This window comes from Momordica charantia (assembly GCF_013281855.1).
Source record: "Momordica charantia cultivar OHB3-1 chromosome 6 unlocalized genomic scaffold, Mcharantia_2.0 BLBB01000006.1, whole genome shotgun sequence".
NCBI classification, from domain to species: Eukaryota; Viridiplantae; Streptophyta; class Magnoliopsida; order Cucurbitales; family Cucurbitaceae; genus Momordica; species Momordica charantia.
The window spans coordinates 5,303,296-5,316,088 of NW_028275164.1; the positions used below are offsets into that span (position 1 = coordinate 5,303,296).

The 12,793-nt window shown below is 31.4% G+C and overlaps 1 protein-coding gene across 1 annotated transcript; it reads right to left on the reverse strand.

The window, feature by feature from the left end:
- Nucleotides 1–1,925: 1,925 nt before the first annotated feature.
- LOC111014432 (myb family transcription factor EFM) lies at nt 1,926–5,407 on the reverse strand. The gene is made up of 4 exons (XM_022289154.2): nt 4,986–5,407; nt 3,682–4,227; nt 3,123–3,199; nt 1,926–2,666 (listed from the first exon to the last, which is right to left on the reverse strand). Exons 1-4 carry the CDS (start codon nt 5,206–5,208, stop codon nt 2,151–2,153), a joined length of 1,362 nt encoding a protein of 453 aa, XP_022144846.1. The 5' UTR covers nt 5,209–5,407; the 3' UTR covers nt 1,926–2,150.
- Between the last annotated feature and the right edge of the window lie 7,386 nt (nt 5,408–12,793).

The window sequence follows — 12,793 nt, forward strand, 5'->3', positions numbered from 1 at the left end:
CCGCGAAAGCATGCACCCCATCCAATGGCGGGGGAGTATTAATGCAACGTAAGTTATATAATTTCTGAAGAATTAAGAAAATAATTAACCATATAATAATTAAGCTGGAGACCAGAGCAAATGTTTGGTTTGGCACGTGCAGTACACGTGGAGAGTGTGGATTTTGTATTACAATGTGTGTGTAGAAATTCTAGGGACATTAACCTCGTCGAATGATGTCAGATATATTACGTGAGAGTTTTCTTGTTTCTTTTCAAAGAATTGCAGGGTTTAATAGTGTATTATTTAATAACTAGATTTATGGTACCACTGCAGCATAGTGTAATTGATTAAGAATCTGTTTAAGAATAACTTTAGAAGGAGTAATTTCAATAAAGAAAAATAATTGATTTTGTGAAAATGATCTGTATGATTATTTTAATATTTGGTTACACATTTTCAAATAATATTTATATATATTTGAAGTTTAAAGAGATAAATGGATAAAATAAGCTTAGAGGGAGAATACAAAATTTTTAGATTAAGAAGTTAGAGAAAATAAACTAAATTAAAGTTAAATAGAGTTAGATATTGACAAAAATTTTGAAAAAAAAATTTCAAATTTTAAGGTGAAATAGAAAAACAAATTTGAAATCTAAAATAATAATAATTTTAAAAACTAATTTCAACGTGAATGAGAGTGATTTTTTGTAGTGCAATATGTGGAGGGGTGAAATCAAAACTCACAATTTTTTGATTGGAGATATATGTCAATTGCTACTTAAGCATACTCATGATAATAGGTCGGGAGTAATTCTAAACCTGCTAAAATCACTTCCAAAAATATATTTAACTTTAAAGTGGAAGTTAAAATATTCATATGGTTAAAACTATATTTGTGATATTTTTAGGGGGAAAAAAAGTTGCACTAAATTTGTAAACTAAACATATGATTTGTGAGGGAAAGAGAAGGTAGAGCACGTGGTGTCACGTGACGCAGGGGTGGCACGTTCATGCTTATGGAGAGCATGCTGCAACGTGTTCGCGCCACGTTGCTCACTAGTCACGCCATGCACGCAACTACTCGGATCACGACCATTTCTAGAAGCCCAACTCAAAGTCTCAAAATTAATTAAAAAAAATAAAAATCATGCTAGGGATCACATAGGAGCAAAATTCAAACATTATACATTAAAATTATCATTTTTTGAGATCTTGAAAATCAAATAGCAATTTTAGGAACCAAATAAAAATTAAACCAAGTCCAAATTTGAAGGACTAAAATTATAATTTACCTAATAAAATATTATATTTTAACGAAAAAAATTGACATTTACCACTCAATTTAATAAGGTGAATTTAATTTTTATTTAAATTAGACTTTTCAGGCTTGAAAAGGTATACAAATTTATTATTATTATTATTATTTTGCAAGGGAAAGTATAGTATACAATTTTTACCCTATAACAGGTTTTCGTTTGAAAATTTATAAAAATAATATATTCCCACGGCATTCAATTAAATTATAAAACAGAGGTACAGTTACAGAATTTTATTAGTTATCAAGAAAATATGAATTAGAGTTGGACCTTTAATTTTTAACTATGGTAGGTTGAGTAATTGATCCAAAAAAGACTAAGATAAATAAAAAAGCTTTGGAGGAATAATTTCAAACCCATGATGCCTCCAAGTTAAGAATTAAGCTAGTTTGTTGTGAGATTAGTTGCTTAAACTAGCTTGAACAACTCATTGGACAACCCATTGATAAATATATAAATAAAAATCTATAGAGAGTTGGACATAAGCGAAAGCGAACATAAATTAATATATACCTCCAACTATAAAGTTGTGATTTCGATTCCCCACCCCACATATTGTTATAAGAAAAAAGTAAAGCAGAACGTAACAAAATATTTAACCAAATATAAAATTTGAAACTTTCTAATAAAAAAAATGTATCAACCATTTCAAGTTCATATAATTAATTTATTAAAAATATTTAATATACAGCAAAATAAACTACGTATACTAAGGCTCAAGATTTTGCTTTCAACTAATCCTTACAATTTTTTCTTTCTTCGACAAATTCAAAGGATATTAACTTATAGAACTCCTAAAACTTCTCAATCCAGAAAACAAACCAACAAATTGTAATTAATTATACGCTCCCTTTAAAATTTAAGAGTAATTTCACTTCTATTACTTTCTCCACCCTCCTCGGATCTCGATCTCCGCCCCTTAATTCTCTCGTCGCCATTTTCGCCGCCCTCGATTCTCCAGCTACTGCTCCCCGATTTCTCCTCCTGGAAGCTCTCCGACCGCTCCCTCGTGCCCCTCGCCTCCGATTCCGGTGAGCTTCCTGCAGTCTGCGGCGTCGGCCCCTTGTACAACTGCACCTGATGATGTTGCAGAGACGGGTGCTGAAGATGATGCGGCGGCGGCGGCGTTCTTGTATAAAACTCTTGCGGCAGTACTGCAGGCGGGGTGTAGAAGTGGGAAGGTGGATGGGATGTGGGCGGTGCTTGGCCGTACAGGGCGGGCGCCCCACCCTGCGCCACCGCAGCCGCCGCCGCGTACTCCGGCGGTACCCAAAGCCCGCCCAGACCCAGTACGACGAGCTGAGCCGGTGGCGGTCCGGATGCTACTTGTTGGGTTGGACCCGGTCTTCTCGTATGGAGCCTATATTTCTGCGAGTAAGAGAAAAATTAAGGAGAATTAAATATCAGTAATCCCGGATTTTTTTTGTTTTCTCTTTAGAAAATAATTTGACTCTTCGAGGCCCATCTTTTTCTCATCCTCTTGTAACTAGAAGTGGGAAATGTAAAAATAATTTCTTTAAAAAAAATAATGAGCCGTAAATTTTTAAATTGCAGTAAAAATCAGATTGGGTCAATAAATAAAGAGTCAGGTATTTGTAAAGAAAGAATGAAATTTTATGGTAGAAAATACTTGGCTACTTGAAGGTAAAAAAGAATATTGTCATCATTATCATTAAATATCTAACAGCAGAGAAAAAAATGAAAAAATAAACGTCTTTTTTTTAATAGAATGAGTTGTCAAATTTTTCATGATGGAGAGGAGAAGGTTCAATCCTCACCGTTAAGACCAAATAGACCAAATATTGTCCTTTTATGATTGATTACCTGCAGATGGCTTTTTACTTCGTCGTTTGTCAAGCCGTCAACTTTCATCAACTCTCTAATCTGCTTTGGTGTGGCAACTGTTAAATTTCAATAAAAAAAAAATTATAGTTAATAACTTAATCTCTGTGTTGTTATAAGTATAAACTTGTATGTTAAATTATAAGTTGGTCTCCCGTCTTTAAATTTTAAATTTCGGGTCATTAACTAACATAAATAGTATTATTTTAAGATTAATTACTTAGCTGATTTCAAAACAAATTTAAGAATTTGAGGTGTAATTATTAAGTTTTTATTTATAGCCATTCTGTTAAAGTCAAGAGCTAGCTTCTAAACACCATAAGTGTGTTTAAATCTGTTTTTTATTCTAATTTTAAAATTCAAATACTTTTTTATGAAAGATAAAAATAAAAAATAAAATTGTTAAAATACAGAGAACAAATAGAGAAAAGCTCGAAAATCTTTAGTAGACCCAGTTAAAATTTTTTTAAAAGTAATAAAAACCTAATTTTGGTTCAAGTTATTTTAGGTAATTTGAGAGTTGAGAATTATATATACATACCTTGAGAACCACCGAGCATCTGAAGAGCATTAACAAATCTCCGGTGCAAGTCCGGCGACCAGCACCGCCTGGCCTTCCGGTGAGTCTGACTCGTAGAGTTTGCATTAGAACTGGTCGTACAACTCGGCGTCGACTCAGTCAATAATCCCACCCGATCCCTTTGCTCGTCGCCACCGCCACCAATAATATTATTAGGTGCTTTCTCTAATAACTCCATTTCGGGCACTTTCTCGGCGGCGGCGCGTGGGCCGGAGTACGGAATGAAAGCTCCATTATTGTTATTATTATTAATAACGGATCTGTGGTTACTAGTTTCTGAAGAATTATTAGAGTCTTGTTTGGACTGGTGTTTGGTTGCGTCGCTCGCATCCTGACTCCAAAGCTGGACTGACGTCATCCAGTTTGCTTTGTCGGAAATAGTCGCCGGATTTTGATCCTCCGCCGGCGTTGAATTTTTCAGCGGCATGAATTCTTCAAGAACTGGCTTTGGTGTTGGTGCTTCAATCGTCTTGCAGGCTTGAAGCTGCCTCTTTGAGGTCTCCACAGCTAATTATTATACACCAACACATACCAATTTAGCAACCATGAATAATTAGTAGTAAATTAAAAATGGGTTTAAATCCCATTTTCCATTCGAATTTTCTAGGTTATTTCATTTAGTTATTTATACTTTATTTGATAACCATTAATTTTGTTTCTAGGTTTTTTGGTTTTAAAAAATAAGTTTAGAAACATTACTCTTTTGTTAGCTAGGTTTATTAACCATTTTAAAATCTAGGACAAATTTTTATTTTTTAATTTGGCTAAGAATATAAATATGTTTTCAAGCCAAAGTTGAAAAACTTAAAAATGAAATGGTATAAAAACAAGCATAATTTTAAAAAAACTTAAAACTAAAAATGAAATTAGTATCAAACCACACATTAACTTATGTAAATTTAAAAAATAATTTAATTATTTCAGTTTCTGAATACTTCAAATATATATATTCATATGTTGACATGGGATGTATTTTGAGCCCTATAGAATGGTTGGGACAGAGCTATATAGAACTAGAAATTTCTATAATATATGCAATTTCGAAAATTTAGAAGAAGCAAGCAAATTACATAGAAAAAGTTATACTTGAAAATCTTAACCTTTTTTATATATTTTTTTTGCAATGGCTTCTTTTTACTTCTTTTTTTTTTCGGCGACCTCTAAGCAGAGGCAAATATTAAATTATAGAAAATATCATGATTTTTTTTAAAATAATATTAGAATAGAATAAACTTAAAAGTTGGAGAAGAAGGGTTAATTAGTACCGTTGGTTAAAAGCTGCATGCAAAGAGGAAGCTCCCGCTTGAAGACGTCGATTTTGAGGCGCTCTTCCTCAAGGCGGGAGACAAAAGCCCGAAGCTTATCGTAGGACTGGTCGGCGGTAGCGACGGCGGCGGGTGTGTGCAGCTGGTGATCTCCAAAAGAATATTTAAGCAGCATGGAATAGCTTTGAACCTTGCATTCCAAGCTCAGTTCTGTGGATGCCATGACCTATTCTACCCAAACACAATTATTATTATTATTATTCAACATAATTAATTATCTTCATACCCTCGCCCACATAGTAACTCGATCTGAAACAAACAATTGGAAGAAAAAAAAGTGGGTCTTTGGCGTTTGGCCTTGATCTTGAGACTTGAGAGAGAGAAAGTTGGAGGATGTTGTTTAATGTGAGAAAATGGGAACGATATATTGTCTTCTTTTATGGGTGAGTTCCAAGGGAGGGAATAAAGCAATTTCTAGAGAGAGAGCAAACAAAAAAAAGGCCAAAAAAAAAAAAAAGAAGAAAGAAAGAAACGAATCTGACTGTGGTTTTTCGAACCTTTGGATTTTATAAAGAGAAAAAAGAAAAAAAAATCACTATGGCAGAGCAGAACCAGAAACACAAAAAAGACGATTCTTCTTTCCATATTCTGCCTTTTCTTTTTTCCTTTTTTCATTTTTATTCATCTCACCTCTCTCGAATGAGAGCTTTTTCTTCTTTTTTGCTTTCTTGCTTTATATTATCTGATAAAATTAATACCCATTATCTATGTACATTTACATGTGTATATATAATAAATGGGTATAAAAAGAAGGGTCTCTTTTCTCTTTTAATTATTTTATTTAACTTGTATGTTGATTAATTAATCATTAATTTTCATATAATTTCAAGATACAATGATTATTATATTTTGTAGAGAGAAATTGTGATGGGGTGGTAATTATATGATTTATTTGAATGGAGAAGTCAAAAATGGAAAAGGAATAAAATAATTGGAGCACCACACGAACATATACGGCCAAGTAGTCCTTTTTTTTTTTTAATGGATCAGATTTACAATGTTTTATTGACTAATCTATAATACAACTTTCAAAAGAGAACCCTAAAGTGTAGCATATACGGTAGAGAGAGAAGGGGGAATATTTAGTCGATAACGAAATATTCATGAAAATTAATTAATAATTTTATGGTCTCTGAAAGGAAGGAATAAGTAATAAAATCCAACTTTACTACAAGAAAAGAAATTAAAAAAATATATGGGCATACCAAATACAAGCCATAAAGCCCAAAAGTGGAAATTCCCTCTGGTCTCTAAATAAGAATGAGTTGTAAATAGTGGCGATTTAATTAAAGGATGGGAATCTTCGTCTGCTACCCACTTTAATGAAGTGGACTATAAGGTAAGAAGATTCTCACTAAAATTTAGACGAACCTTTTATCTTTTTGGGGTTCTGAACCATATTTGCATGGCTGTTTGGATCTGGCTGGAACTGGCACAACAACCAGAATTCACATTTTTACATTTCTTCTTTTTTTTTCCCTTCGACTATTAATTTTCATATTTTCTAAATGTTCTGTTTCCATTTTTTTTTATATCCGTGAGTGTCCGGGCCAACAAGATTTGCACTTATTCCCTCTCACTTTATCCTATCTAATCTTTTTAAACCAACGAGCCATTCTTATTGGTTACTCTATTTCAATTGTGAGGTTTATCTATTCTTATAGATAAGATAAAGCTATAATTCTAGGAACCACTGCTAAGTCAACTCAAGTCTGTCTGAGGCCTTGAGCGTAGAAATAATCCAAAAGGTCAAGTTTCTAGACACAAACCCGGTAGGTCCAACACATGATATAGGCTCGGTCATGTGCACCACAAGTAAGTTCTTAGGTACATATGCCAAGAAGTTCAGCAGTCTAATGGAATTGAGTTCGTTGGGCCACACTAATTCTGTGAGACGAGCAGAAGAGAGAATATATCTAGAAGTTATGAATAGAAACGATTGTCTCGAGGTGTGCTACAAAATTTTAAATTTTGCTACTATTCATGGTAATTTGGTTATGGGGTCAAATTTAGGAACATGAACCTACATAAATAAAATACGTAGATGATGAAAATGAAATATTTAGAGGGATTACTTAATTTTGTTTATTTATGTGTATACTTTTAGTTAAAAAATAATAATAAAAAGAAAATAAGCTGGGAAGGTAGCTTGTGGAACAAGCTCCAAGCAGCGACTTTTGGAGATTCTCTTGGGTGTCTTTTGTTTTGTATTCGAGAAAGGAAAAGGAGAAAAAAGAGAAGGTGAGGTAAAAGAGATTCTCCTCGTGACACGTGTCGCTATATTCTCTTTGAAATTGTTCCTCTGAATATCCTTTTTGCCTGGCGCCCACACCCAGGAATATTCCCTCCTCTTTTTTCAAAGAGTAATTTTGTCGAACTCCAGGTACCCCTAGCCCTATTATCGTAATTTCCCCCTTTCTGTTTCCCTCCAAATTCGCCCTTTACATTTTCAATATTCCGATGGCTACCCCCAACCTATAAAGACAAACTAATTTTCGAATACAAATAGAAATATAGATTTAGTTCATAATTTTAACTTTCATATATTTCTTGTTATTCTTCTTTAGGTTCAAATCAAGTACAAACACATGGAACGTGGCCTCCGTGTGTGTTCCGTGCTAAGGATAAGGAGGAAATTAGGTTATAGTGTCTACAAGTAGAGTTTAGCTCAATTTCAACTTAAAGAAGATCTTGATTGACATTGGATATTCAATGGAACGTCAATTCTATTAGTAGATAATCTTCTAATTGTTGAACGAAAAATCTGTTGAATCATAGACTACAATGATCATAGTTACGGAGTCATATTTATTAATACTCTCCCAATACAAGGAAGAGTCTTGCCCTCTCAAAGGTATGGAATCTCTTGAGTCTTGCATTCATATAAGCTTGAGTCGACAACAATATTAGACTAAGTACTCACTTGAGTTTTAGAGTGTGAAAGATCTAACTAGTTTGCTAAAATATTATTATATTTTTAACGTTTCAAATTTTTGGATCTTAGAAATTAAAACAATTAAACGAGATAACACAACGACGTTTTTAACGTGGTTGGTTTCCCAACCTACTCCACGAGACCATGCCCAGAGAATAAGATTAACAATCAAAAGTTAGTACAATTTACAATCAATATTGACTTATGCATAAAAGAACTCATTTCTTAAATCATGCCACAATGCTTGATCGACTCCTCCTTCGATTGAATCTTTTCAAACACAAACTCCCCTTGTGTTGTAGACCACCACTTGAACTCCCTTCAATCGTGGATGTGTCTTATCCAATACTTGACAAAAATATCACAAAAGAAAAACAACTCACACAATTGCATTTATCGAATTGCATAAAAAATTCTCTCTCAAAATTTTACACCATAAACAATAATGCTTAAACAATTTGAGAGAATAAAATAAACTTTGCTCCACACTTCTTGCTTGATATGTTCTAAGACTACACAATAAATAGACAAGAAAAATTGACATGAGAAGGAAAGTGAATTTATCACAATTCCAATTCAACCACAAATCTCTCAATACCATTAAAATACAATTTTCATATAATCAATTAGTAAAACATTTCAAGAAAGAAAACTAGCCGTTGGAAATCAAATTCAAATTCAAATTCAAACATACAAATAAATTGAATTATACACACAAAATAAATTAAATAGAGAAAATGATTAAATAAAATTTAATGTTTTTGTCAAAAATGCCAATAAATGAAATTCCTTTCAGAGAGTATGTAGTGGAGCATCCTATTGGTGCAAGGTTCTAGATCTGTTTGCAGGTTCACAGCCAAGCATGCAACATTAAATCGTCTGCCAGCGTGTCCCGTGGGCCAAAACACACCTCAACAATATTAATTTATGACATGTGCATTAAATAAATTTTAGCTAAGTTATTAATATTTGAATAAAACAATATAAATAGATTTTAATACTCAAAATTCAAGAATTAAAATGGCAAGTTAAGCAAAAAATAGAGTACAAAAATAAGGTAGATGTGTAAGAGTGAGAAACGTAAATATATTTATCTTTTTTTTTTACAATAAGTAGAGTATGGGGCAATCGACCTTAACTCTGGCTCAAAGACACATACTAATTACCGTTAAGCTAAATTTATGACGGTGATCATGCATTAATATTATAATTTATAAATATATGGGTTGGAAAGTAAAAAAGTTTTTCTTTTTTTTTTCTTTTTTGAAACAGATCATATATACACATATGAGAGGGAACTAATGGTTCTACTAAATTCCTTAATGCACTTAACTTAATAGAGAATATTTGAAACCTTTGGCATCTGAATTTAAATCTCAATTATTCATTCGTGGTTTCAATCTACCATGCTTTTTAATTATACTTAGATGCTTCTTTATTTTATCAGACTTTGTATTCTCAATTACAAATTCCTCTACTACTTTTATATTCCCCAATATCCGGTGTCAAATTGATAAAGACTTTATGTTATATAGTTCACTTTTGCCTCTTCAAACATTATCCTCGAGATTTCTTACATCATATTTGTTGTGAAGTTTATATGGAGATTGAATAATTATTAAATCATCATAGGACTCAAATTAAGCTAAATATATAAATAATTGATTGAAATAAAACAAGATCGAAAAATATGTCTTTTATTACACACTAACATATAAATTAGTTGATGCAAGATTTTGGCTAAACGTTGCATCGTGAGGTCTTCGACCATACATACACTCTAAAGCTTGAGATGGTACTTAGTCCAAGTTAACTTTCGAGTCCTACTTGAGTAATTGAATGAAAATAGATTGCAGATCTTTTACAATGGGAACATTGGAAAATGCAGCTCTGTGATTACAGCTTCTATTAGTAGGATCGATGTTTCGCTGATTGTCAGCGAAACTGAGCTCTGTCTCAACCCAAGAACCATCACGAGTATAGCTTAATGGTAAACGACATATATAATAATTTCGTAGCTGTTAGTATTAAAAATTAAATAAATATCTTCTTAAAAACTTGAAGCAGAAGGTGTGTGAGAGGGGTGGAGAATCAGAGAAGAAATTGTGGTCGACCTCTTAGGAAAAGATGGAGTTATAACACTAAAAAGGAAGAGGGGGTCACATGTTGAGTGTTAATGAAGCCTGGAATATAATTTTGTACAATACTCTCTCCAACAGAATCTATATGCCTTTCTTACCTTCCTTACCACACCACCACACGTGTTTTCTTTTCTTTCTTTCCTCCCTTTACAAATAGTTTATCAAATTTGTATATTTTGCATCTTAAAAAAAAATTTGAAATTATTTTGATGCACAAAACAAACACTGTTTGAGAAAACTTTTTTTTTTTGTTAACTTTTCAAATTATGCTAGTTTCTTTACCATTTCTTTGGAATGTTTTTAAAGAATAAAATCAAAATTTATAAAAAATATTTTTTTAATTTTCTAATTTGTTTGATAAAATTGAAGAAATTAAGATTGAAATTCCACATAGAGGTAAGAAAATTGATGTAAAAAAAAAAAGTAAGAGAACTAAAATTTTCAATATAATGTATTAACTAAAGTGTTAAAATATCTCAAGCTACTAAAGTGTTTTTCAAAATATTTTAAGGTCTGGTAATAATTTAATACCATATTTATATATATAAAAGAAAAGGTAAAGTAGGAGGGAAACTTCATTTCATAAAACAAACTTAATATTTAGTTTCAAAAAATGTCACAAATTTTCACTCTTTCATATATATGACAAGTTTGACTATTCTTAATGAGTTTTACACTACATTTGATTTGCGACACTAAACCTGACTTTAAATTTTGTGCTATATTTAAAAATATATTTACCTAACTAAATTCTAAAGAATCGATTATTGGAAGTGAGGCCGTAAAACTTTTAACTGACAGTAAATTGATTATTTTCAAATATGTAAAAAAATATCGATGATATTTGATTTTAAATTTTATTTTTCGATACAGATGTAAATCTGTGAGGAAAAGGTTTGATAATAGAAATATTAATTGCTTCTGGAGAAAAGAAAAATAAAACAAACAAAAGCTTTGGAGTCGCCACCAATCATGTTGAGGGTGTGATTGGTCGTCCAATTAGAAGAAAGATAAATTGGTCTGCATAAATTAAATCGAGTTCCGGAGTCATTTGTGAGTAGGGAAGGTACTAGCACCCTACAACACCCGTGAAAACAGTTGCCAACATTTTACTTTTATTATCCTATTTATTAAATTATTGAAGGTCTACAAAATTTTATTTTTAAATGTCTCAGGTTTATCGATCCACATTTTATAAATAAAACATGGGCTAATAATTATGAATGACATAAATACCATTGAAAATATGAAAAATTATTTTTGGAAGAAATTTTATGTATTTAAAGAATTCAACAAATTTCAAAAAAGAAAAACACTAATCAACCTCCCTTTATTTTGTTATTTTTTAAAAAAATTGTAAGTAGTTTTTAAAATTTATTTTTAATTGTTTTATGGAAAACGTTTTGAACCATTAAAAATTACATAAAAATGAGAATTTAATGTATTTATGGAATTTATAAAAAAAAACCATAAAGAGACACTACTTTATTTGTGAGTTTTAGAAAAATTCACAAAGTGAACCCTACTAGTTTTCAAATCTGGTTTTTATATTTGTGGAAACAAAAAGATTTTTTTTCACTTTATAAAACTAACTTGAAATAAATTAGCGTATTTATGACATTTTAAGAGGAAAGAGGAAAAAAACTATATAGAGAACATTACTGCAATTTCAAAATTTTAATATTTAAAATTAGAAACATTTACTACAAGGATGATATTTACCAAATCTCACAATTATAGCTTCAATATTGAAGATTTGAAAAAAGATTAAAAAGCTATACAGGATCTCTTGAGGTAAAATTTAGAAATATTTACCCAGCATTGCAATCTCAAAATTTTAATATTTAAAATTTTTTATATTTTATGTAAGCAAAATGATTTTTTTTTAGATTTATAACAAAATAATTTGGTGGAGAATTAAAGGTTTCAAATTTTGAAAGCATTTTGAAATTATTGGGTTAAATTGGGTTTAAAAGTAACATGACCCAAGATTAGATAATTATATGGTCTAAAATCCACAAAAATACAGTAAGTCAAGATTCAAATTATCTGCAGATTATTCAAACTACAAAAATTTAATGCATATCTCATACATTCAAATCTAAAATAGAATTGACATGGAAAATGAATTAGCAAATCAATTAAACAAATTCTAACTTACATGGACGAGAAAAAAATTAACAAAATAAGACAAGAGACATGGAAGGAAATATTAACGGCATACTAAATGAGACTTTTAAAAGAAGGAAGAAAAAAATTGCTGAAAAAATGTTAGAACAATCATACTCCATCATGACGTAGATTTTATGAATGGAAAGATAATGAATACCTAAACCTTTAGTGAAATTCTACCGAAATTTTGGAGGAAGGGTGACCCTGCAATCTCACCGGATAAATTTGAGATATAATCTTTTTCCTTCTTATGGAGATCCCCAGTTGAACCAAAAATCAAAGAGCTTCCTCCTTGAGGGAATTTTGAGGAAGAAATAAAGAATCAGGGAGAAAATGAGAAATTGGTGGGGAAGAAGAAGAATGTGACGAGGGAGAACGTGGGGAAAAGATACAAGAGAGAAGAAAAATTGTTTGGAAAATGGAGAATGTGAAAGAGAACGAGATATTGTTGGAAGAGATGGAGAAGTTAGGTAAAACTGGGAAAGTGAGTAACTCCAGCG

Excerpts from the sequence above, each read along its gene's own strand:
- LOC111014432 (XM_022289154.2), bottom strand. The coding sequence starts at position 5,208 with ATGGCATCCACAGAACTGAGCTTGGAATGCAAGGTTCAAAGCTATTCC. Across the intron at positions 4,228-4,985 it reads CATGCAGCTTTTAACCAACG|CTGTGGAGACCTCAAAGAGG; the intron begins GTACTAATTAAC and ends TATAATAATTAG. Across the intron at positions 3,200-3,681 it reads GATGCTCGGTGGTTCTCAAG|TTGCCACACCAAAGCAGATT; the intron begins GTATGTATATAT and ends GAAATTTAACAG.